This window comes from Mobula birostris, chromosome 3, assembly GCF_030028105.1.
Source record: "Mobula birostris isolate sMobBir1 chromosome 3, sMobBir1.hap1, whole genome shotgun sequence".
Classification (NCBI taxonomy): domain Eukaryota; kingdom Metazoa; phylum Chordata; class Chondrichthyes; order Myliobatiformes; family Myliobatidae; genus Mobula; species Mobula birostris.
This window is the reverse complement of record NC_092372.1, coordinates 40473176-40500693: the sequence shown is the minus strand read 5'-3', so window position 1 is coordinate 40500693 and position 27518 is coordinate 40473176. Positions and strand designations below refer to the sequence as shown.

General features: G+C 39.0%; 1 protein-coding gene across 1 annotated transcript in view; it reads right to left on the bottom strand.

Annotated features, from left to right (window-relative positions):
* itga1 (integrin, alpha 1) overlaps nt 1-27518 on the bottom strand; it is a 219315-nt gene that overhangs the window by 72051 nt on the left and 119746 nt on the right. Inside the window, 9 exon segments of the mRNA XM_072252495.1 lie at nt 3114-3250; nt 7079-7242; nt 8268-8398; nt 11854-12057; nt 17222-17314; nt 18067-18210; nt 20679-20821; nt 21968-22112; nt 23668-23741. Of these exon segments, the coding sequence (XP_072108596.1) occupies nt 3114-3250; nt 7079-7242; nt 8268-8398; nt 11854-12057; nt 17222-17314; nt 18067-18210; nt 20679-20821; nt 21968-22112; nt 23668-23741 (1235 nt within the window).

Sequence of the window (27518 nt, the reverse complement as noted above, 5' to 3'; positions counted from 1 at the left end):
ATTTGAAGAAAAGCATCGGGAAGAGCTTGCTGGAGTGGAAATCAATCAAGAGTAGTCTGATGAGAGTCAGACTGAAAGGGGCAACATATGGGGATTTTGTTTGGGTAAGATTGCTGGTGCATGACAGAGAACAACTTGCCAAGCTCTTGTCTTTTCACACCAGGAGCCTCTGGAAGATCCTCCCCATCTTCTGGCCAAGAAAGATCTGCAACCATGCCCTGTTCCTTCAGTGTCTCCAAGAGGATATGGCCACAATCATCATGAGGAAACATTGGAGATGGATTGGGCACATGTTGAAAAGAGAAGTCAACTCCATTATCAAGACAGCACTTCATCAGACCCCTGAAGGGCAGAGGAAAGGCAGGAGATCACAGACAACTTGACGCTGTACCACAGAGGCAGAAATAAGGACCCTGAACCACACCTGGGGCACAATAGAGAAGGCGGCCAAGAATAGACAGAGATTGAGGACCTTCATTGCTGTTCTAAATGCCAGCAGTGTAATGGGCCTTAAGTATTGTATGTTAGTTATAATGGGATTAGAGATTATTTCCCCAAATGAAGCTCAAGTCTTTTCCAACCTATACACCCTACTTGCTCCTAGGTTATGTGTTCTTCTTCCAGATCATACCCTGTTTTAAAGGGGCAGCATGGTCACCTAGTGGTTAGCATAATGACTTACAGTGCCAGCTGTAAGACCAGGGTTCAACTCTCACTGCTGTCTGTAAGGAGTTTGTACGTTCTCCCCATGACATGTGGATTTCCTCCAGGTGCTCCTGTTTCTTCCGACACACCAAAGGTGTACGAGTTGGGCTCAGTACGTTGTTGGCATGCTATGTTGGTGCCTGAAGCACGGTGACTCTTGCAGGCTGTGCCCATTACATGTTGGAGTCTGTTAGACTTTGAGACTAAACAATGCATCTCTCTCTGTTTTGATGCTTCAATGTACTTGTGACAAATGGAAGCTAATACTTATAATCTTTAAGATTATTAGTCAATCTAGATTCCAAACCTGTTTAACAATATACCTAAACACACACACAAAACAAACACCTTCCTTCTCCTGCTTACATAAACAGTTCCAGCAAAAATTGAAGTCAGTAATTTGATTTGTCTCCTCCAAATTTTACCTGATTTGCTGTGTTGCTGTTTTTCAATTAACTTAGTAACTATAGATTCCATTTTTTTTTGCATGGAATGAAATTTGCAAAATAGAAAGAAGTGGTCATTTATCCAATATCAATTACAACTGTTGATGAATCTTCAGAGGACTGGGTAATTGATATAATCATGTTCAACGAAGAGATGATGAGCATAAGGAAAGCTTTCACTTTAGTGATGAATGGTAATAGAGATAGATACCCTAACTCGTCACAATCATTGTCTATTATTTTAAAGAGTATTTTTAACATGAACAAGGATTAAAACCACTACACTTAAAGTTAAAATTTTGCTTTTGATTCTTTAATTATGTCTCTACATGCAATCATGTCAATGTTTCTTTCCTGAGCATATAATTGCCCTATGTTACATGCTCAGTTCTAGCCTAAAATATATCTGAAGTCAGGGCAGGGGGTTGAAAGAGAAATTGATATCTCTTCAAGGAGAGATAAGTCGGCATTGGAGACAGTACACTTTTCTATACTTGGAGACTGCTCTCAGGTGTTTATCTCCCAAAGCTTATTCTTGTAATTAGAGATTGACTCTGAACGCAGAACTGCAACCCTGGTTATAAATCATCATGAATTTTACAATCATTACAAATGAATTTAATAATCATTTTTATAAACATTACAAATCATTATCACTTCCTGACCTTGTATCTAGATGACCATCTAGGGTGAGAATTGTATCAATTAAGACCATTATGACCAGAATAGGATTTGTACTGGACATCATCAATCTAAATATTTGGGCTATATTCGAATACCAGAGGGAAAATAACAACATGTTAAGTTGCTCAAAATTCTGTATCCTTAAACAGTATCCAGAGATACAATGAATCATTTCTGAAAATAAGTCTTGCCATTCCAAGGTAAAAATGAATGATTTGTAAGAAAATTTGCCTTCCAGAGTTAGAAGCAAGAAAACTATAAGGAGTAGAATTTAAACTTTCTTTCTCATTTATTAATTCTTTATTGTAGTCAGAGGTTAGTTGTCTGGTCAATCTCTAGAGCATTAATTGCATGTAATAGAACATAGAACAGTACTGCATAATCCAGGCCCTTCAGCCCACAATGTTGTGCTGATCTTTTAACCTACTCCAAGATCAATTTAACACTTCCCTGACAAACAGCCCTCCAATTTTCTTTCATAGATGTTCTGCCAGTTGGAGAATATAGGGCTATTACAGACAAGTCCAATGCTATCCCTGCCTGCTGTTCAAATATCCATTTGCATGAGGGCTTGATAGTGCTTCTGATTTTGGTTCACATTTAGGAATGGCTGCCCCATTGAATCACTATGTAATCTATCATAAAGTCACAGAGCACTACGCAACAGAAAGAGGCCTTCCAACCCATCTAGTCAGGGTTGAACCGTTATTTTGCCTAGTCCCATTGACCTGTACTTCAACCACTGCCCTCCATACCCCTGCCATCCACCTACTTACCCAAATTTCTCTTAAATGTTGCACTTGAACTTGTATCCCCCTTTTCTACTGGCAACTTGCATCAACCTCTCAATGAGGAAGCTCCCCCTCAGGCTCCCCTTAATTATTTCAGCTTTCACCCGTAAACTATGATCTTTAGTTCCAGGCTCAGCCACCGTCAGTGGAAAAAGACTGGTTACGTTAACTCTATCTATACCCTCAATTTTACACACCTCTCTCAAACCTCCCCTCATTCTTCTACACTCCAGGGAATAAAGTCTGAACCTATTCAATCTTTCCCTATAACTCAGGTCCTCAAGACCCAGCAACGTCCTTTTAAATCTTCTCTGTACTCTTTCAATCTTATTGATACCTTTCCTATAGTAGGTGACTAGATACTCCAAATTTGACATCACCAACTTTTCATACAACTTCAACATTACATCCCAACTCCTGTACTCAATACTTTGATTTATGAAGGCCAAAGCAAAGGTTTATAAAAAGCAATGTATAGTTTACTTGCCAACATGTAGAAGGTGTGTTCAGTGCAGTTATGGAAGGGTAATATAATGCTTCCTTTGATATTTCTCTCATGTGTTTCATTAAAGAGCCCTCTGGAGACACGCCGTGCAGAGTCTAGTCTGACACTGTAGTCAAGAACTGCAATAAAAAATTATGCATTCAGTTCTCAATGTAACTGTTGATTTACTGTCTACAGAGCCACACACGGGTGGCACCATTTTGAATTTTATTCTAGCAAGCACATCCATGTACATGCACACACTGAGGAACCAATTATTGCATCAAAATGGCGATTAGCTACATCACTTACGTCCAGGTGGTCTCTGCTGCACTGTGTTCTGATAGAGCCCTTTGTTTACACAGCTACAATTAACCTTTTGAAACAGCTAACTGCTTGCAAGCTTCAATGGAAATGGTTAACAATTTATTTGATAGACATCAAAAATTATGAGGGGTATAGATAGGGTAAATGCAAGCAGGCATTTTCCACTACGGTTGGGTGAGACTGGAACTAAAGGTCATGGGTCAAGGGTGAAAGGTGACATATTTAAGGGGCACATGAGGGGGAATTTCTTCACTCAGAAGGTGGTGAGAGCTTGGAATGAGCTGGCAGCATAAGTGGTAGATGCCAGTTTGATTTCAACCTTTAAGAGATATTTGGATAGGTACCTGAATGGGAGGGATATCAAGGGCTATGGTCCTGGTGCAGGTCAATGGGATAAGCCAGCTAGTGAGCATGGACTAGACAGGCTGAAAGGCCTGTTTCTGTGCTGTCGTGTTCTGTGACTCCATAATATCACTTTAATTTGTTCTTAAAAAATAATGTTTTTATTAGTGCATTTGACAGTAAAGGGCAAATATATAAACATCTTTGGATGTATTGAGCTGAAAGAAGAGAGCCTTCATGGTATTCATTCATTTTTGATGCCTGTACTCTTATCCTTCACAAGAAATGCAAGTATAATTATTGTCCGGTCCAACCCATGTCTTAGGTAAATGAGAGCGAAGTGGAGCTCACAGGGTAAAACCACATAGCTAAAAAGAGCCTGTGAAACTCCACACGGATCAGTACTGGACATACACGTAGGTTGCTGGATCCGTGAGGCAGCAGCTCCACCAGCCGTGCCACTGTGTTTCCTGAAACTGAATTACTTGTTCAGCAATACTTAGTCCTGGAATTCTCTTCAAATCATGGTGTTGATGTTTAGAAAGTATTTAAACCAGACTGGAACTTCCCTAACTGGCTAAAAGTTTAATGTTGACTTAAACTTTTTAATACTCACTGGAGTCCTCTAGCAATAAATGCTTCAGAGTTAACAACGTTCTTAAGGATAGCATTGTTTTGCTGATAAACCTCCTCCTTTCATGCTTAGTCAGCTTGAATAAGCACACAATCTAGAGCTTATGCAAACCAAGTAGTTATTTAAAATAAATTGATTATATTTAGAATAATATAGACTGCCTCATATAATCCACAAACATGATTTTGTGGTATTTATTGAGAAACCTCAGATGTTAAACTAAAATTCTGAAATTTCCTAACATCTGGCCACCAAGGCAAGCATGGGAAAGATCTGAGAATCATTAAAAACCAACAGCTCATCGGCACGATAGATAGTTTTGGAGGACAAATCCTTCATCAGATAATTTTTGACTATCTTTCAAAGTTTATCGTTAAATGGTAGTACTATTAATAAAAAATAATATTCAGACAATAAATCTGTTATTGCATTGATCGATATCAGGAGCTGACTCATCAAAATGCTAAAAACAGTTACAGTAACAGGCTTAATAGCAGCAGCTTCTATGCTAATTACATCTAGATATGTTGTCATAAAGCAGCACCACGTTCATCTTCAATGCATTTAAACACATCAGCACATGGCATTAACATGCAATCCAGACCACCACAAAACATCATGAAATGAGAAATTTAGTTTAACAGGTTGACAAAGTTTACATCAGAAAAAAAAACATGAAAATGAGAGGTGCTCAGTTTCCGAATGCACCTCATGTGACCTTACACATCTCCCAACACTTTGCCATGCAACAGGCAGAGAAACACAACAGTCCTTAAAGGCACATTCCCCACCGGCAGTCAAATACCAGCAGCGCAAAGTTCAGCTCTTTGTATAATTCTGCTTGGTGGGGAAGGGTTAAGAGATTTGGCCACAGTAATTCTGTAGGGACGAGAAAACTGTACTACAGCATAATCCTGAAGGAATTGCCAAGGTTTTTTTTGTCACATTTGCCAAAGGTCTACTGGTTCTAATTCTCTGCACATTTCCTCTTAACAGAATATCTGTCTAAATCTGGTGAGTATAAGATATCACAGAACATATTTATTATGCAAAGCTGCATTCTTTAAGTGACCTGCCATCCATCAGGAGATACAGAAATTCTGTGGCAAGCTATTAAAATAATAGGAGTGGGCATTTGTTATATACGAATACCAGTAGATCTGCACGGTAAGGGATTTTAAGCATTATCGGTGCTTTCTACCTGATTATTGCTATATTATGTTGCCGTTAAGTTTGTGATATACAGAGATCCAATTGATTTATATTTGGGAATTATATATTGTGGAATAATTTTGAAAATTGTTGATAGCTGCCACCACCTGGGAGTTAGGCTGTGGAATATTGAGCAGGCAGTCCTTCCCCTCACCACTTTCCCTCCACAATAACCGTTTTCTTCCTCCTGTTTCTGCTGCTATCTGAGCCTCATGCTTCATCCAAATCTCCAATTTTCGCCTCCTCCTCCTCTGATAGCAAGTGTTGTCTTTGATTGGTACGGCTGCCGCCGCTATATTGCAGACAGCGATGATGCTTGGCATGAACGTCAAGGTCCCTCAGCCTGATTCAGTCTTTAGGGGACAAATGCCACTTAGAACCTGATCACTGTAGGGGTGTGACTCTCCTATCTGCACGCAATAACAGTAGTTGGAAAGCTACTGTAATGAATAACCAAGGAAACAGAAGGAACCTCTTTCTCCCCACCAAGGATCAATACACTGGAATGTTCCAGTCACTCACAAAGTCTGGTAGTATGGATTCTCTCATGGAGCACACTCCAAATGCAAAACCCTCCTTTTCATTATATAAACTCTATCACCTTAAAATAAAAAGATCTGCATTAAATTTGTGGTATTTGTTTTTTTTTGAACCAAGCACACTTGTCCCAGTGTTTATTTTGCTTCCTGTAAAATCCTGATTTGCCATCTGCGAGAACACTTAACTCTATTTGCCAACTCAGCAGCTTGACTGTTTTGCTGTTCTTGGAGGGCCCACATTCTCCGCAGTTGGAGGGCCACAATAGAACGGAGAACATTGACAGTTGGAGCCTGCTAATTTTTATTCTGTTTTTGTTCTTGATGAACAGCAAATCTGGGTCAATATTTTAAACCAGGGCCAATATTTTATAAGCATTAAACATGATTTATTTATTTAGACATACCACACCGAGCCGTACCATCAGTAACCCTAATTTAACCCTAGCCTAATCACAGGACAATTTATGGAGACCAATTAACCTACTAACCGGTACATCTTTAGACAGTGTGAGGAAACAGGAGAGCATCCCAAAGAAATCCATGCATTCCATGGGGAAGAAGTACAAATTCTTTACAGAGGTTACTAGGTTTGACCTCTGAACTCTGACATACCAAGCTGTAATAGCATTGCGCTATCTACTAAGCTACCGTGACACCTTTTGATTATTTAGAAGCTAAGAACATAATAAGTAGGAACAGAACTCATGACGCATCAATCCTGCTCTGCATTCAATAAGATCGCAGTTCATCTGATCTTGACCTTAGCTCCACTTTCCTGCCTGTTCCCCATAATCTTTGACTCCCATGAAAACCAAACTTGGCCTTGACTAAATTTATCATGCTATTTTTCTAAACTTTGTGGCATTTCAACCTTTATGGAAGAGAAGTTATGCCAGCCATGCCAGAAAACATACCAACTGGTTCAGGTTTATTGGACTTCAGCCGGAGATTGAAGCAGATGTTTGCCAAAATGCACACTGCTGGCTTCTCATCAATGACACAGTTCTTGTTTTGAACATTAATTTTTTGGGGCTGAAATTGCAGTTTGCTAATCATCACTTGAGCTATGTTCCGGGACCTAATAATGAATTAAAAAAAACACAATCAATATATTATATACCATTTTACAGCAATGTTTTAAGTACTTTGTTGAAACTCTCCGAAAAAACTAATCAAACTCAATGAGTTAGAATTGCATTCTATACATAAAAATAATGTAAATAGTTTAAAAGACAAGGCTTTGAACCCATTCTTTCTGACAGAAATGTAAGTCTCCTTTACCTCAAAATCAGGTCATTGATATAATTTTGTAGCGTTGATCGATTTTGCATGTTATTGTGAGAAAGCATGGGAAAGATCTCATGGCCAAAAAGTATGGAATAGATTTTGAAATGATGGGAATCCCGTAAATTTCATAAATGAAAACAGTGAGGATAAAAGGGCAACTAGAAATTGAAACACAAAGGAAAGGCATATTAAACTAATAAATAGTATGTGATGAGAACATTCTTCGGGAGGGACCTGCTTCTATATAATTGGATTGTGTACAAGGCCTGAAGGGAGCTCAAGGGTCGGGTCATTCAAAATAGTGGGGTGACATAGACTGGCTGCTGGAGTAGAGAGGTGGGATGTAACTGGAGTCAATCTGTGATCTCTGTGGGGCAGGTTAATGCTGAGGTTTAGTGGGGGTGCAAGGGCTTTCAGTTGGGGAGGAGTTACAAACAGAACAACGTAGGGCAGAAAAGGGCTCAATAGAAATCTATGGCGAGAGCTAACTTCTGTGCTTAAAGGGGACCTACCTTTATCTAGTTCAAAGCACTGGAGTTCTGGAATAATACTGAAGCAAACCTCAGATGCATGGTCCACTAAGGACAAAGGCTATGCAGAAGCATGCAAGTATACATTGCAACCTGTTTGATGTTCAGGTCCCTTTGCACGTTAGTGCAACAGATGCTCAGAGGACTTGACAGGAAATTTGTGAATTTCAGACCAAAGGATTGCAAATACTGATAATTTTTCTTATTAAATTATACTGTATTTGTATGTACTCCTTGTGCAATGTAGTAGATATTCCACTAATAATAATGCAAAACCACTACAAACCAGAAGAGGGCGGCACCACCTACTGCTCCAATAGTAAGGTCCACTAGCCCATCATCATTTAAATCCATCTGACCATCGATCGATTGTCCAAAATACATAAAAGATTCATTTGATGAAGATGCAGAGATGCGCTGTTTAAAAATAAACACCTTTCATTAACTAACATAGAATGATTAATATTGAAAAAAATCCTGATTTTTTTTTCATGACTGGCCGTGACTTAAGAAAAACAGCTTGTTTGTGACAATTCTGGATTGACGGTTTTCAATTGCATTCACTGTTTTACACAGAAAATAATGATGACAACTGAATGATGTTTATTTTTACATTGGGTATGAGCTAAATACTGTCATGCTCATCATAACAGTGAAGTTAAAGTTAGCAGTGCATCTTAATTGTTTTATTACTGAAGCAATTTCATCTTTCTAAAAATAATCGAAATATTTATTAATATCCTTTTCCTTTTGCAATGGTAGAAATATTCAAGGCAAGATGAAATTCTTATCAATGGGGGGGGGGGGGGGGTGACCGGAAGATTATTATTATAAGAGGAATTGAATACCAAAGTAGGGAGGCTTAGTTGAAGTATAGCAATTCCAATATTACCAACATGACAGGCAATGTGAAGTAGCCGATGAACCTACAATCTGCACATCATTAGCATGTGGGTAAAAACTGGAATAGCAGGGGGATCCCTCATAGTCACAGGCAGAACATGTAAACCTCATGTAGACCACATCCATGGTCAGGACTGAACTTAGGTCTCGGTTACTGTGAGACGGTGGCTCTGCTACAGTGCTGTTCTGTGCCGACTGGGCTGATCAGGCCTGGGAAGTGTTGAGCATTGCAAGTGGGGGAGACAATTGGATTTTGGTTGCTGGTAGGGAGCAAACAGATTGTAGATTGGAGGTTAACGGAAGGAGACAAACATTAGAGGTCAAAAAAATGGACGGCTAATGAAAAATAGAGATCAAGGACAGTGCTGGATGTTGGAGTCAGGGGAGGAGTTGGAGGTAGGACTTTGGAAGAAAGACTTTAATGCTGAAAGCTTGGGGGAGAGTGTCAGGAATTTGGAGTCAGGGGAAGGTCAGTAGGAGATTTTGTTGAATCTTATGGCATGAGTCACCAATGGTAGGAGTGAGAACTAAATTAAAAATGCAAGCTTGTACTCATATAGCTCCTTCCCCACGTTCAGTGCTGGAAGAGCAGAAATTGGTCCTGATCTTTAACATTCAAGTTTCTCAGCACCCAGGAACCCTGACCACCAAATATTAAAAAGAATTAGTGTTAGCAGCCCATTGTGTCACTAAAACATTTAAATGTTGGAAAGAATATTAGCTGCCCATTACCTCCCTGAACTCTCAGGCTGTTATAAATGCCCCTACAGATCTAGTTTGCACGTAACCACTTAATGAAGTCACAACACATTAAAAAATATTCCTTGAGATATGACCAATTAGAAATGAGCTCTGTCAACTGCAAAATACTTACATACAAAGAAAAAGAAATTTCAGAATGTATATTGTATACATTTCTCTGATATTAAATGTACCTGTTGAAACCTATTGAATATTAAGAAATCAACTCTTATTAAATGATGATTAATAGAAGCGTTTGAATGTATTTAGAATTAGCTGTGTATTCAGCCACAAAAGAGACTGCCCTCAGTTATTGATTTTATGATGCAGTCTCTTTCTTCAAATATTTCCCTCTTATGGTCTAAACCAGGGGTTCCCCACCTGAGCTCCACAGACTCCTTGCTTAATGATATTGGTCCATGACATAACAAGGTTGGGAAATCCTGGCCTAAACCATAGTTTCTCCATGTTCAAAAATTGTGTGAAAGTCAATTACAGTTGACTTTAATCAGAACTGTTCTCAAACAAGACTGCTTTCCACTTAATTCCTTTACTTACGCCAAAGTTTTATTTGAGCAAAATGTGAAGAGGATAATACTGCCATTGTAGTCTCGGGCTGAAACGTTGACTGTACTCTTTTCCAGAGATGCTGCCTGGCCTGCTGATTTCCTTCAGCATTTTGTGTGTTGATGCCATTGTAGTAAGCAGAACTTAAGACTGTTTTACCCCACTTGACTCTCAATGACAGACATCTTAAAGCCATCTAAAAATATCTAACCCAAGATTGCACCGATCTTTTGTGCCCATAAAGCTTTCTTTCATATACCAAATGAGGGTCAAAAGCCATTACACTTTAACTTTAAGAACCTGGATGGTTACCTGTGGCCAAGTGTCTGTTAAAACCACTCAGAATTCTAGGTTAGAGTAACCTAGTGTTATTTTTCTCAAGTGCTAACAGCCAGAGTGGTCCACTCCATGGCACAAGTGGAGCATTGCCACTCATCCTGTCCCTGCCACAGCCTCACAATCCAGGATTATTATTGCATAAGACCATAAATCACAGGAAGAGAATTAAGCCATTTGAGCTCCCAAGTCTGCTCCACCATTGCATCATGGCTGATTTATTATCCCTCTCAACCCCATTCTTCTGCCTTCTCCCCGCAACCTTTGACACCCTTATGAATTAAGAACCTATCAACCACCACTTTAAATATACCCAATGACTTGGCCTGTTTGTAGCAATCGATTCCACAGATTCACCATCCTCTGCCTAAAGAAATTCCTTCTCATCTCTGTTTTAAAGGTGCATCCTTCTATTCTGAGGCTGTGGTCCTAGACACCCCAACTACAGGAAACATCCTCTCCATGTCCACTGTATCTAGGCCTTTCAATATTTGACAGTTTCAATGAGATCCCCATCATTCTTCTAAACTCCAGCGAGTACAGGCCCTGAGCCATCAAATGCTGTTCATACGTTAACCCTGCCATTCCTGGGATCATTATTGTGAACGACCGCTAGACTCTCTCTAATGCCAGCACATCTTTTCTTCAATAAAATTACTCACAGTACTACGTGTGGTCTCAATAATGCCTTATAAAGCATTACGTACTTGCTTTTATATTCTAATCCTCTTGAATAGAGTGCTAACATTGCATTAGCCTTCCTCACTACCAACTCAACCTGCACATTAACTTTTAGGGCATCCCAAGTCCTGTTGCACCCCTGATTTCTGAATTTTCTCCCCACTTAGAAGATAGTCTGCACCTTTATTTCTTCTAGCGAACTGTATAACCATATACACTCTACACTGTATTCCATCTTCCTTGTTCATTCTCCTAATCTGTCTAACTCCTTATGCAGACTCCTTGCTTCCTCAACACCACCTGTCCCTCCACCTATGTTTATATCGTCTGCAAACTTGGCCTCTAAGCCATCATGACCTGCCTCCCTGGCAGCAATTTGAAGGTCTATGGTACAAAAGAAATTTCAATTGTATATTAATAGTCTGAAATGTTGATTGTTTATTTTCTTCCACAAATGCTGCATGGTCTTCTGGATATTTCCAGTATTCTTTGTTTAAATTATAAAAGCTTTATACTGTTTAAAATGCTCAAAATATTTATGAAGTCTACACAGGCAACATATTACCTTAACATATGAACAATGAAAATACTGCCTGATCTGTATAATAAATGTTTAATAAAATCAAACTAAATAAACAACAAACCTGTGAATACTTTTTGTTAATAGTTGTGCCGGATCCATGGAAGAGGTAGACTGCCCCTTGGTGGTTCCCTTCCAGAGGGGCTCCAATTGCAACATCATTGTAGCCATCGAGGTTTAGGTCTGAAACTGCAATTATGGATGTTCCAAAGCGGGAACCACATGGTTGCCGGAGGGGCTCAGAGCACTTGTGATCTTCACTTATGGCCTACGAAAAGCACCAAAGATAAAATATGTGCGACTAATATTCACGATAAGCATGAAAGCACTTCTATTATTTTCTATCCTTCTTTATATTTTTGACAGAGAGTTCAGTCATAATTTACATAGGCATCCGTTAGTCTCGTGAGACCATGGATTTGCGCCTTGGAAGGTTTCCAGGGCGCAGGCCTGGCCAAGGTTGTATGGAAGACCGGCAGTTGCCCATGCTGCAAGTCTCCCCTCTCCACGCCACCGATGCTGTCCAAGGGAAGGGCACTAGGACCCATAGAGCTTGGCACCAGTGTCGTCGCAGAGCACTGTGTGGTTAAGTGCCTTGCTCAAGGACACAACACGCTGCCTCAGCTGAGGCTCGAACTAGCGACCTTCAGGTCACTAGACTGACGCCTTAACCACTTGGCCACACTCCAGTCATAATTTATTGACGTTATTAAAGTGTATCAATGATATCACTTACTATATACATCCCTACAAAACTGAATGATTACATTGTAGCCAAGAGTATATTGTATATATGCACTTGTAAGTTATTAAAGCCGAGGTTAAATGTCTTGAGATTCATCTGTCATATACAGTACCGGTTTTAACCGGTGTTTTGATGACAAACTCAGCCATCGTCATCAAGGATGATGCCTGGGCATGTAAAATTAAATTGTCAAACATGAAGCTGTCCTATGTGTACTGGTAGTACACATTGGAAATATTTTGTGTTCTCTATGCAAATAATCTACATGTCACCAGTTATATCATGTCTGTTGTCTTGGGCCTATGCGATAAAACTTGTGTGCTGAGGGGAACCTACACATTTTGGCATCACCAACCTCAGCAGAAATACTTTAACATGTCCCTTGAGGCTACTATTTTCCAGAAGAGATTTTAAAAAGAACGTTTCTGGGCACACAATTAAATTTTAATTCTTTTTCAAAATTAAACAATGTACCTAATCTAAAAATACTTTAAAAAAAAATCAACATGTAATCAATTTCTAATTCAGTTTGTTCCTTAGTGTTTCCTTTAAGTAAATGTGATAGGTCTTTACAGATTAGATTCAGTTTAAAGGTAACATGAAGCCTACAAATCACTTTAAGCAATTTTGAAGATGAAGTAAAAAACTTAGCTGGTTTGCGATGTTTTTCAAAATCCTGGCTTGAACAAGAATATTCTTTGATGACAAAGTAGCTAACTTAAGCACCTATTTTCCAGTGTTTCAGCCAATTTTGCTTTACCCAATTCATATAATTATCCTTTTAAATCTGGCAGTAAGAAGGGTGTATGTGCATTGTCAATGCATCAATTTTAATCAGTGCAGATGAAAGTACTTATCCTGGAATCTGGCAGGGAAATTCCCATAGCTTTATTATTCCACATGATGTAAACAGTTTGAATGTTATCAGTGCAATCCAATCTCATTAAAATCAATTTTCCTGTATCTCAATTTACATCGTCTGACTGTTTATTGCATTCGGATTTCATTCAAATTCCCATAATTAAAGATGTATTACTTGTCCCAATGAATAAACAATAAGAATCTTTGAATATGCTGCCACTTTCAATATCAAATGTTCCCACAATAGACATCCACATCCCCTTATATTAATAAGATTGTTTTCAGAACACACATATTTTCCTTATGTGCTTAAATCTACCAAAGGTAGAGGCATAAAAAACATATGTATTCCACTGCTTAATGGAATGTATGTCCTGTCCTCTAGTCCCCTCATTCCCTGAGTTTCTGATATACCGAGGATGGTATTGGTGCTGCTTTTGCTATTGTTCAGAACTTGAAAGCATCATCACTTTTGCTACTCGCTTTCTCCTTGCTCACAATTTTACATCACTCACCTCTGTTCCTTCTCTTCCCCAATTCTATTTTTCTAGCTCCATTTCAGGGAAAGGTCAGTGACCCATAACCAATGCTAAACTAAGAGTCACACATTAGTCCTCACTTTTGCCCACGTATACTCTTAGTTTTTCCATGCGTATCTCAACTACTCTGATGACTGCTATAGTAGTGCTTCTGGTTGTAATTCCTTTTTGCACAACTATTCTACCATAGTTGACAGGGTTCTTAACCATGTCTGTTCCATTTCCTACACTTCTGCTCTCACTCCCTTCTATACCCTCCCAGAGGAAAGTGAGGATTCCCTTTGCCCTCTGCTCCCAGTCCACTAGCCTCCATATTCAATAGATCATCCTTTGAAAGGTCTTCCAGCTACAAAAAAAATTCCACCAGGAGATGCGACTCCCCCTCCCCATTCTCCGGGGACTGTTCTTCCCCCCATTACTCCTTTGTCATTCTTCCATCTTCTCCAAATACTCCCCTTCTCAGTACTTTTTAATGCAAATTCAGGAGATATAATGCCTCACTTTTTAGCATCCCCAATATTCAAGAACAAATATTACTTAATTTGGAGACTGAGAATCGAAGAGGTGCATAAAATTATGAGGCACATAGGTAGAGTAAATAGGAAGAAATTTAAAGCAGTGGTAGAAATATTCAAGGCAAGATGAAATTCTTATCAATTGGGGGGAGGTGGTGACTGGAAAATCATTATAAGAGGAATGAATACCAAAGTAGGGAGGCTTAGTTGAAGTATAGCATAGTTAAGTTGTGTTTGGAACATTGCACCAAATTGTATTCTTCATTGAAGAAATGATATCAAGGTTTTAGAAATAATCCAATGCAGATTTACTACACAAAGACTAATGTTTTGGTTACTTTATGTTGAAAGTTTGGACAGGCTACGCCAGTATCTGTTAAAATATAGAACAGTGATAGGATTTTATTGAAACCTACAAGATCCTGAGAGGATTAATGTTGAAATGATCATTCCTCTTCTGGGTGAAACCAGAATTCAAGATCACTGATTAAAAATAAGGGTGTACCAATTTAAAGAGAGATTGATTATTTTTTTCTCTCAAATAATTGATAGACTTTGTTTCTCATAGGGATGTGGAAGGAGAGTTTTCTTATATACTTAAGGCAGATGTAGATTGATTCGCAGAATACAAAGAGGTTAAAGAATATATGGGACTGCAGACCTGAGGTGCCAATGAAATCAAATGGCAGAGAAGGCTTGATGGTCTGAATGAAGTATTCCTGTTATTGATTTGGAAGTTGGGTTCATTCAATTTATTTGCTCTTTCATGACTGAATGGACACAAGGAGCAGAACTAGGCCCCACTCGACCTTTCAAGTCTGCTCCACAACAGACAATGATGTACAAAATTGCCAAAGTCCGTGGGCAGGCACTTAACCTGCTTTGATGATCTTCTGAGAAAATGGCAGTAGCACCGAGAGTTTCTGCCAGCAATGCCCTCAAGGATTTGTCCCAGTGAGTTCAAAATGCAACTCATTTATTCAAGTGGTTTAATTGATTTCAGATTCTTGTAATTTTAAATTATTAGAATCTATTTTAGGAATTTGAAGTGGCACGAATTTGCATATCAGACACAACTGGAAACATAAATTTTGACTCAATATTATTAGACTTCTTCCTCAAATAATTATAATTGTACATTAGTGTTTATGACAGTCTTGCTGCCACTTTGTGAAAAAAATGGCCATGTAATTAGGGGCTAAATATGCTTTTGCTCTACCTCCTAGTAAGGTGCTGATGGCTACTTGGCCACTCTCTTGTTTGCAGCCATTTCTGATTAGAAAATCTGCAAGATTTGAAGCAATGCTCAGTCCCATTTTAGGTTAAGCCACCAATCTTGCTATGCAGGAAAAAAATTCAGCAATTACTTCTAATCAATTTAACATCCAAGGACATTTTCCAGTATGATGCACAATATTTATTTATCGCAACAAATATTTTTTTCTTTTCTATTTCTACCTCCCCCAAGGTCTATGGAATCAGTACAGGAATGATTCTCTGGTCTCCTGGTCCCAAAGGAAAATACATCTCACAGTTAATGAAAGCTTCAAAATCAGGATTGCCAGGTATTTTGTTAACTCTGACTCTTATTAAATGTATTCACACATTACCCATTAGGGTTTATGATGAAAAAAAAAAATCACTTCTTAACTGTGTTTGTGTAGGTAAATGTCTCAGGGTTTCTGTAGGTGCGTAAAGATGCGTTGGTTGCATATTGGATACTTGACAGTCTTTTTTCATTGTATTTCTTTGTTCTACTATGAATGCAGGCAAGAGAATAAACCTTAGAATAGCATATTGTGTCATACATAATAACTTTATTTTGAACTTTGGAAATATACATGGTGGACTAAAAATTCAGCCAGTGGGGAAACATAATCAGTGTTGTGGATTCAACATAACTTCATCAGGCTGTCTTCTTTCAAAATTTATTTCAAGGGCAAAATATATTACTCTGATGTTACTATATAAAGCAGTTGGGCTACCTGACAGGAATGAATTTCTTGGCAATTGTGTCCACATCTGGTAAACAAAGCAATGGACAGAAATCCCCTTGAGCCCATTTTCAAGCCTGAAAGGAGTATACTGCACTGATACCATTCTTCATTCAGGAAGATGGAAATTGAGGCAGATTAGATTTAGATCTCATTAACAAAATTTGGGCCAGCTGTTTTCATGAAAACAGAAACGCTCACCCGACTTATTAGTAGCCATTGCTACCCTTGCCTTCGTACTCTTGCACCTTTGGACTCCTCAGTCAATTCCATAAGAGACACTAATAACCATTTTGGGCAGTTGCTGGAGACCCCTGATACATGGAATGATCCAGCATCCTTCAGGTTCTGTATGGTTATGAAATTTTATTTCCCAAATTTGTTTGGTGTGCTGCTGTATTTTGAAAATGGGAATACAAATCCAGTTTCCAAGCAGTTGGTCTCACTTGATCATAACCGAAGTCCAAAAATAACTTAAAAACACATGTACAAGAGATTCCGCAGATGCTGGAAATCCAGAGCAACACACACGAAATGGTGGAAGAACTCAGCAGATCAGACAGCATCTATGGAGAGGAATAAAAGTCAACATTTCAGGCCAAGACCTTCATTCTGAGGAAGGGGCTCAGCCTGAAATGTCAACTGTTTGTTCCTCTCTATAGATGTGGCCTGATCTGCTGAGTTCCTCAGCATTTTGTGTGTGTAATTAAAGTTATAAGATTTGGTTTAATGCTATTGGGAAAATAATTTCAACAGAGAACAAAACCTTGATGTTTACCTCATTAAAACTGTTAGTGTGGAGACCTATGGTGGAAAGGCAACTGCACTGTTGTTTTAAGGGCTCAAGTTCCATCTGGCTTTGAAACAAATTCTGAAACAAGATAAAAAGAAGAAACAAAGCATTAATACATGCATTAGGGACTTCCGCCACCTAGAATATCCTCTTTTCTCATTGCTGCCATCAGGAAGGTGGTACAGGATCCTCAGGATTCACACTACCAGGTTCAGGAACAGTTATTACCCCTCAACCTTCAGCCTATCGGACCAAAGGGGATAACCACTCGCCCCATCACTGTAATGTTCCCACTACCTATGGACTCACTTTCAAGGACACTTCGTCTCATGTTCTCCATAGTTGTTGTTTATTTATTTATTATTATTTCTTTCTCTTGGTATTTCTCTTAGTTTGTTATCTTTTGCACAATGGTTGAACACCCAAGTTGGTGCAGTCTTTCATTGATTCTATTACGGTTAATATTCTATTATGGACAATATTCTATTATGGACATATTGGGTATGGCCACAATAAAATGAATCTCAGAGTTGTATGTGGTGACATACATGTACTTTTATAATAAAGTTACTTTGAACAATGTCTTTAACTTGCTTTTATGCATATGCAACTTAAACAAATTCTGTACCCCATCTGCATTATTCCCTTTGCAGAATATCTAGCTTGTAGTATGCTAGACTACAATAAGATCAAATGACATACACAAGGTATGTCATGTAATCATTTTGCAGTTTTAATTTGCAAGTACTGAAGAATCAAGGACTTAATTCGATATTAGAAAGGGTTTACAATTATGCTTCCTTGAGAACTCGACTGTGCAAATTTATTACCTCTTTTAAAGTGTATACATAAACTCTGCCTTGTTCCTCTTTTTCCATTCCCATGTACATTGGAGCTCCAATTAAAAGGATATCAGTTAGAGAATCTTTATTGATATCAACAGCACACACAGTGCTCCCAAAGTAGGATCCAATCTGAAAAAAAAAATCAACAGCGTTACTATCATAAAATACACATATCAGCTGATTCTGTCAACATGCTGGAAGGATATTTTGGATATTACTTAACTTTACAAAGCTGTGTTTGGTACTTCTCAATTGGAAAAGACAGTAGGTTTTACTCTAGGATAAGAATACAAGTGTTTTAAATAATTTTAAGCTCACAAATGATGGAGAATGGAGGATAGTCAGAAGAGGACTGGAAGAATTGAGTCCGGGTGATAAAGAAATGTTTGAAAAGAAATGGAGCAGAAAAGCTGAACGAGGTGGAGTTGCAAGTTTCCACCCCACATAATTGAAAGGATCTGCTGTTGGGAAGATTGATTAGGTTGAATAAGATGTCAAAATTGTGAACAAGTTGGTTTAGCACGAGTGTGTGGCTGGTGACTGATTCCTGTGTTATTGTGATGACAAATAGTGTGCATTCCTCTGATAAAATTGCTATGAGATGGATGAAAGCATCCCAGTTCATCAGCCTGTTTCCCCAGCTCACCCTGTAATCAATCATTTGGCCTTCACTATTGTGAAAAAGTAAAACCTATTGACTGATGATGTTGTAGGTTACAGCTCCTTAATGTTTAAACTAAATGAACCATGGCAGGCAAAGTCAGAACCCAGAGAAAGATATCCTTTTCTGAGATATGCATCGAGGTCTAGCGTTCTGACTGAAAAAAACAACACTGGAAATGTTATCTGCAAATTTTCCTCAAAGTTTTATACACTATCCTGATATGGGGTTATCTCCAATGCCATACTTAAGTTTGCTGTTGACACCACTGTCACTGGCCGAATCAAAGATGGTGATGAATCAGCATATAGGAAGGAGATTGAAGCTCTGGTTGAATGGTGCCACAACAACAACCTCTTACTCAATATCAGCAAGACCAAGGAGCTGATTATTAGCTTCAGAAGGAGAAAACCCAGAGGTCCATGAGCCAGTCCTCACAGGGGATCAGAGGTGGAGAGGGTCAGCAACTTTAAGTTCCTTGGTGTTATCATTTAGAGGATCTTTACTGGGCCCGGCATGCAAGTGCAATTACGAAGAAAGCACAGAAACGCCTTTACTTCCTAAGAAGTTTTCTAAGATTTGGCAACAGGACATCTAAAACTTTGACAAACTTCTATAGATGTGTGGTGGAGAGTATATTGACAGGTTGCATCACAGCTTGGTACAGAAACACCAAAGCACTTATACAGAAAATCCGACAAAAAGGTATGGATATGGCCCAGTCCATTACCGACAAAGCCCCGCACCACAGAGCATATCTACATGGAGCACTGTCGCATCCATTATCAAGGATCCATATCACCCAGGTCAAGCTCTCTTCTCACTGCTGCTATCAGGAAGAAGGTACAGGAGCCTCAGGATTCACACCTCCCAGTTCAGGAATAGTTATTACCCTCAACCATCGGCTCTTGAACCAAAGGGAATAACTTCACTCAACTTCACCTGCCCTATCTCTGAACTACTCCCACAAGCTATGGACTCACTTTGAAGGACTCATGTTCTCAATATATATTGCTTATTTATTTGTTATTATTATTTTGTTCTTTTAATTTTCACCATTTTGTCTATTGCACACTATTTGTTGTCTGACTGTAGGGTGCAGTCTTTCACTGATTCTAATATCTTTCCTGGATTACTGAGTATGCCTGCAAGAAATCGAATCTCAGGGTTGTATATGGTGACATATATGTACTCTGATAATAAATTTACTACGAGTTTTGTCCCCTCATCACCTCAGGGTTAATATCTAAGAATTCCCAATCGATTGTCTGCACGGAAACAAAAGGAGCTTCAAGGCTAAAGCCAGTGAAGGAGTGAACAGGTACCCTTTCCCAGACCAACCAAGGATGTGAGGAAACAGCTATTCCATCATTGGCTACGGCACAACACAATTTTTTTTTAAACAAATGAAGTCGGGAGTTTTGAGGAACAATTTTAATTTTGAGGTAATTTAACAAAATTGGAAGCCAGTAACAAAACTGCTTTTGGTACTTTTACATTTGCAATAAATGCAAACTATATTTAACTGAAGGTGCCAAAAAATCCAAGTGCCCTACTTCTTTTAGATGTAGAGAGCTTTTATTGGGTACTGTGTTAATAAATGTACAAAAGGCTTTCATTCCCAGACATTCTGTGCCACCCTCCATAAAAGATATTGAATAAAATCACAGGAATAACTTTCTTTTTAGAACCAGAATTTGGGGAACGAGCTACATGTATAACTACTTAAATTAAACACTCAAACATATTTTATCATACAGTATAACATTTGATTAAAATAAGCAAGAAGAAAAAAGATTTAAATGCTCATGTTTAATTATGTAGAAATGCAACCTTCAAATGTGTGTGTTCGACATTTGCCTTATTATCAAAGATACTATGGGATAGAGCATAGCCTAGTGGTAAAATATATTACACGATCATAACAGAGAAATACCTGTTCTCCTTTCAGGGTCTGTATAATGCTTGTTTGCTTTCCCTTATAATTATAAATTATAACTTGTCCTGTGTGATTATACCGAGGTTGTCCAGCAACATACCACACATCTCCAACAACTGAGACAGAGCTGACAGAGTAACCTAAATATTGAAATTGATAAGGTTGTAAAGGTTGCTCAGGCAGAACAAAAAATATTTCAAAGCAACCAAATTGCATCAATATATTAAGTCAACATCAATCAGTTTATCTGATTTAAAACTACAGATATCTGATGTATTGCTGAGTTCATCAAGTAGAAGTACAATGGGTTTTGTTGAGTAGATATGCCCCTAATATTATTACCAGATACATAACTTATAAATTCAGTTATGGTGTCCTGTATCAAACATGGGAAATAAGGAAATAAATCTTTTAATCCAGAATTAACTACAATTTTCCATTTTTGCTTAATGGAAGTCTGTAAAAGTGGGAAATGTGCAACAACTGAAATTGTTATGAAGCTCACTCAACAATAAGCTAGCCACATTTCTAAAATGAAGGTTCCCAAAAGTAAGAACTGTTATCCAAATAACGTAACAATGAGAATACAACATAGTAAAGCTATCATTGTAATAAATACAGTGGAAGGGTTTCCTAAAGATTGCCAATTACTTCTGTACCTTTAAATTATTGTGTGAAAAACTAATTCTTTCATAGCATGAGATGATTATTTATTGCCCAGCCTTAATTTCTCTTGAAGTGATTAGCTTGCCAAGTTCTTTCACAGGGTATTTAAAAATATCAAGCACATTGATGTTTTGGAGTCATACACAGGCCAGACAGAGTGGGAAAACAGATTTTCTTCCCTAAAGAACATTAGAAAATCAGATAGATTTTGTGACAATACAGTACAGTTTGTGGTTTTTGTCAGAATAGCTTTTATTTGATGACTTAAATTTAAAAGCCATATTGAGTGGCAAGACTTTGAATCAATAATTCAGGCCCTTGATTATTAGTATGGATAAGCTCATTCACACCACACAGATACTTTTTTGAATGTCAATCTAGAATCCTATTGACATTCTCCAACTAGCTGGCTTCAAACCCTGCAGATCCAAACTCGAAGATTGGAATGGTACCAAAAATCCAAAAAGGTACTTTCCAGTAATTAACGCTGCACCATGACAAGAAACAGTGACTCTTGCGATTGCTTTATCTTATGTTGTCACATTGTTCAACCAGCAAATACTCATAGAAAAAGGTTTAATTTGTACTTGCAGCTTTAGTCAGCTCAATGACTTGCTTACCAAGATATCCAGCAAGGGGTTCATTGCTTTCTACTGATTTGTTGAAAAATGTCTCATTTTCAGGGATGACCGTTCCATTGTTGTTCACCAGAAGAACTGTTCCATTCCAATCATAGGCTCCAACAGCCCCCAATATGATGCTATCCTAAGGTGAAAACCACACAGCAAAATTAAATACTGTAATTTAATTTCCATGTGGTAAAAACATGATGGCGACATGCCTCACCTTTCAACCAATATTCAGATGTCCATACCCACCTGGGCTGGATCACACTTCCCCGCTGTAACAGCAGAGAGCTCTCTAGGTCTACGAGGAGTTGACAGGAGGCAAGTCTATCACTGGTTCATCAGATTTTAAATATCTCTTTACATTCAAAAGCACACAAGTATTAACTTTAAAGACAATAATTATAAAGCAATTAAATGATAAGAAAGTGAATTAAGATACAAAAATACACACAGGAATAGTTAAAAATATCAAAGCAGAGTGAAATAACTTCTTACAAAAGATACTTAAGATTCCCCTTTACCTCATCACATGTAGTCTTCGAATCCCCACTGAAACCAGTTGGGATTCCTGCAGTAGGTGTGGAGAGGTAAAACTGCAGTGCAATGGTGGGGAAGCCGAGAAAGTCTGTGCATTACCGCTGGGGACCAGAGGTGGAATGTATTGGCGGATATGGCAATTAGTCGCATGGTATGTGTGGGAGTTTTATACTCAGCAGCACAATGCCTGGGAGACCTACTGAACTACTCTGATTGAACCATTGGCTCCAGCCTTGTAAGACTGTTCCCAGTAATGTGCAATCTAAGTTTACGCAGTTTGGCTAATTGAGTTTATAAATAGAATATTAAAATCTCAGTTGATACTAACAGAAGATGGTTTCCAATCAGTATCCAGATGCTGTTACGAAGAATTGCCATTATACTTAACATCACATAGCGAACTTCCACTGATAGTTTGTTTCAGATAACTTTGCTTAAATTAAAAAAAAGATGCCTGCAAGATGTGAACTACTTTTGAGCAATTGTACATATTCAAATCTTACACTGTGGCTCACAACAGCAAATTACAATCTGGATTCGCTATTACCTGCAGCTAGGTAATTATTAACCCTCACACACAACACACTGGAGGAACTCAGCAGGTCGGGCAGCATCTGTGGAAACGAACAGTCAACGTTTCGGGCTGAGACCCTTCGTCAGGATTGAAGAGGGAGGGGGAAGGGGCCCTATAAAGAAGATGGGGGAGGGTGGGAAGGAGAATGCTTCTTTATAGGGCCCCTGACCCCTCCCTCTTCAGTCCTGACGAAGGGTCTCGGCCCGTAACGTTGACTGTTCGTTTCCACAGATGCTGCCCGACCTGCTGATTTCCTCCAGCGTGTTGTGCGTGTTGCTTTGACCCCCGCATCTGCAGAGTATTTTGTATTAATTATTAACCCTTTCTGACTATAATAAACAAATCAAGGTTGCCATCAAGAACAAGTGGCAAAAGGAAGAAAGCACCCAGGGTGAACACGTTTTATAAAATCAGACTCTTGGTGCGGACCTTTCCCATTGGGATCATATATTTGGAATACAGGATGTAATCCCCAAGGAATTACTGTTTGTTGTGCAGTGGTTATTAAAAATAACCCCACACTGAACTTTGATCAAAACTGAGAAATAAATGTGCTCTTATGGATTACTCAGTAACTTACCTCTGTACTGTGTGTACTGAACCCCACTTGTGACATTTCCATTTCAAAAGAGGCAGCTTGTTTGTCACTGGTTGCTAATAAATGGAAAGTTATCATTAGAAAACAGAGCAGACTCAACTCACAGAAGCTTAAAAAAGTTAGTGCAAAATTAGATAGAGTAACAGAAGAGAAGTAATAATGTAATTTACTATGACACCATTGATTTGTGTGGTTTTTTTTTTATACACACACCATCTCAGACCTATATTCTCTTCCTCTCAGTCCATGTCCTCTCAATGTTAATTCTAAATCCCTGCTGTTTCCGTACTGCTTCACTTATGGTTTTTCTACATTTCATTTCTATTGGCCAAGACCCCTCACTTCAGCCAAATCCCATTGCTGGCTTCTTGGCTTCAAAATCTCTTTCCCTCTGTTACTTCCTCCAGCTCTCTTTTCAATATATTCTTAGTTCCCACAAATTTCCCATTACCAATTTCCTTCAGCTTGGGTTGTCAGCAATCACACACAAGGTTCCAAGTCCATAAATAAGAGTGAGAAAGAAGAGACTACGGATGCTGTCGACCTGGTGCATAAAGCAAACATTGGTTCAGGCAGCTTCTGTGGTGACAGAACGATGGTTGATACTTGGCTTGAGACCTGACATCTGGACACGTGTTTCTTTCTGCATGTAAATAAGGAATTTGCTGGACCATACAACATCAGTATTGATGCCCATTTTATCCTCTATTCTACTTACAAGTGCTCAGTCTCAGTCCAAAGGTGATCAAAATCATGTCAGCTTGTCACTGACCTCCACAATAAATTCAAACTTCCCTTGGAGCAATCTTCTCTGTGAGAACTTCTATGAGATGATATATGGAATCCTACCAAAGAAGGCAGAAGAAGCAACACTACACTATCCCTCACCACCCGCCAAAAAAAATACAATGTACATTTTAGCCACACCGTCAGCCTAGACCAAAGAGCAATACAGGGAACTCTCTTATACCCCCAACTCTTGCTCATAGTCTATCCTCCTTTAAGCAAAAACAAAATGATATCGAAGCAGGGTTAAGGGAACTTCCTATAAAGCTGCGGTGCACTGGCATGGAAAGTAATTTTTGTAGTTAAGGCAAGTTTTTAAAGGAGAGTCGTTATTAATTTTCTCTAAACACCACAGACTTATTACAGCTTATGTAGGGACTCCAAAAAAAATTTATAGGACAAGGATATTTCCTGAAGAATTGAAAAGCAGAGTCGGGAAATAATACACGTATTCAAAAAAAATGTTGCGCAGAGGTAAATAGCTTACTTTTCAACAAGTAACCCCCTGGAACCAATAAATATTTGCAGTGGAGGCCTGAGAGAGCTTTAATGACTTCTATAGAGCCTCTTCACAGACAAAACAAATATCTCATACTCCAATCTACAATTGCTTTTCAGATTGACTGGGAGAAAGCTTGGAATTTGCAAGTATGGGCTCGGGGCCAGCCTCCAGCTCCAGTTTAAATGCTGCTCCTGGGATGCCTGAGTTGCGTCAGTGGACGTCCTGTGTGAGTGAAGACTTCCTCCGGCGTCTTTGCACCTAATTTGCCTACTGAGGCAGAACTAGTGCAACCTTGCATAGACCCAGCAGATAATTTGATATCAGTAGAAAGAAATGGCTACTGACAAAAACAATAGGTGGAAGTTCATTTTCCAAAGCAAACATTCTTTTATTGTTTTAAGTGTCTGTATCTGTCTTTTTTTAAAACAGAGTAACAAATAATCTACTGGACAAACTCAGCGGATAGAGCAGCATTTGTGGGAGGAAAGGAAGTGTCAATGTTTTGGGTTGAAAACATACATCGGAACTGAGTGTGGGGAGGTGAGATGGCCAGTATAAAGAGTGGTGAGAAAGGAAGCTGAGGAGATTGGTGGAGTGAGTTGGGGGGCTGGAGGTTGTAAAATGACAGGCAGGCTACGCCAGGTAGGGTGGTGTAGGGAAGGGGTGGAAATGGGAGACAGCGGTAGATGAATGGGTGGGAGTGAGCAGGGGAAACAGTACTATTAAGGGAGTAGACAGCTGCTGGAGTGAGATAAGCAGGAACACAAAGGGTCATAAGTGCTGGATTCTGATGGGGAAAGGAGATGAAAATAGATGTAGATTTGACAGTTGAAGAATGTTCTTGAATGATAGAGACATTTACAAGCATATGATGAAATAACAGGTTTGGAAGTTTTAAGCCTAGGCAATGGGCCTCCCTTGTTGAAGCAAACACTCCAGAAGCAGAGGTGGAGTTCTTACTCTACCCTGGGGCTTTCCAATCAACCGGTACCTCCTGCCAGGAAGTTACGGCCACTGGAGAAAAGAATGCACTCCAAGGCAGGAAATAGGCATGCTCAGTGACCTGCTGGCCACTGGACGCTTCCTTGACTCAGTCTGTTAGTAATGAGTAAATATTAACTTCCTCTTGTCACTTGCTAAACCTTTATTTTCTCTGACCCTTCCACTCATCCTCTACTTTAGGAACTTCTGCACTGAACAATAGCTTTGCCATAACTAACTGGATTTGCTTGTGGAGATCCCATCATGTGCACTTCCATCAACCATCTCACTCTCACACGCTTGTCTCTGGTTTCTCAACATGGCCATTCCTACTCAATCATTTTTCATATCAAATGGGAAATGAATAGATATCTCCTTATCCAATTGGATAAATTATTGACTGCTAGTCAAGCAACATTTTACCACATCTAAGATGCTCAAAGAAAACTATATATTAATATTGTATCGCTTCTATTATTTTTTTCATACGAGTTGCCTACAATAGTGCTCTAGAAATCTGTTTTGTTATCCTGGTGACTATAGGAAGCTCTGGCGTACTGACAACATCAGTATACTATCAAATGACAGACATTTAAAAAGCTGAAACACATGACTTCAGCCATTCATCTCGGTATATCATATCGACCAGCTTTTTAGGTAGTCGATATGAAATAATGAGATGAATGGCTTGTGATATATTTTATTTCCATTAAATCAGCATTGCTTTTATACCATCTGGAGTAAACTATACGATACTCTTGCTTTGAAATCTTGAATTCCAATCTATTTTGTACAAATATCGTATACAATTAGATTATCACGTCATCCACCGAAGTTCTCTGATGACTCAGAAGGAGGACGGGAGGATGAATGCAGGGCCTTGGTGGATGACTTTGTCAAATGTTGCAAGCTAAATCATCTGCAGCTCAACATTAGTAAGACAAAGGAGATGGTGATGGACTTTAGGAAGACTAAGCTTACGATACTCCCTGTCACTATTGATGGTGAGGACATGGATGGACCTACAAGTACCTGGGGGTGCACCTGGATTACAGACTTGAGTGGAGCTCCAACACAGAGGTTGTGTACAAGAAGGGCCAGAGTCACCTCTACTTCCCGAGGAGACTGAGGTCCTTTGAAGTATGTAGGCTTTTCCTTCACATGTTCTACCAGTCTATTGCCACCAGTACAATCCTCTATGTGGTGGCGCACTGGGACAATGACATCAACATGGGTGATGCCAACAGGCTCAATAAACTGATTAGAAAGGCTGGCTCTGTTATAGGAGTCAAACGGGACACACTAGGGGCTGTGGTAGAACAATGGACTCTCTGGAAAATCCTGGCAATTCTAGACAATGTTTCTCACCCTCTGCATGCTACGTTGGCTGAACAGAAGAGCACTTTTAGTCATAGCCTAAGACAACTGAGTTGCTCCAAAGAGCGCTATATGAGGTCATTCTTACCCTCGGCCATTAGGTTCTATAATGGGTCAACCTATAGCCAGGGAAGTAATGATCCCCCTCCTGTTAGACTGTTTGTGGTATCTTATTTTTTATTCTTTC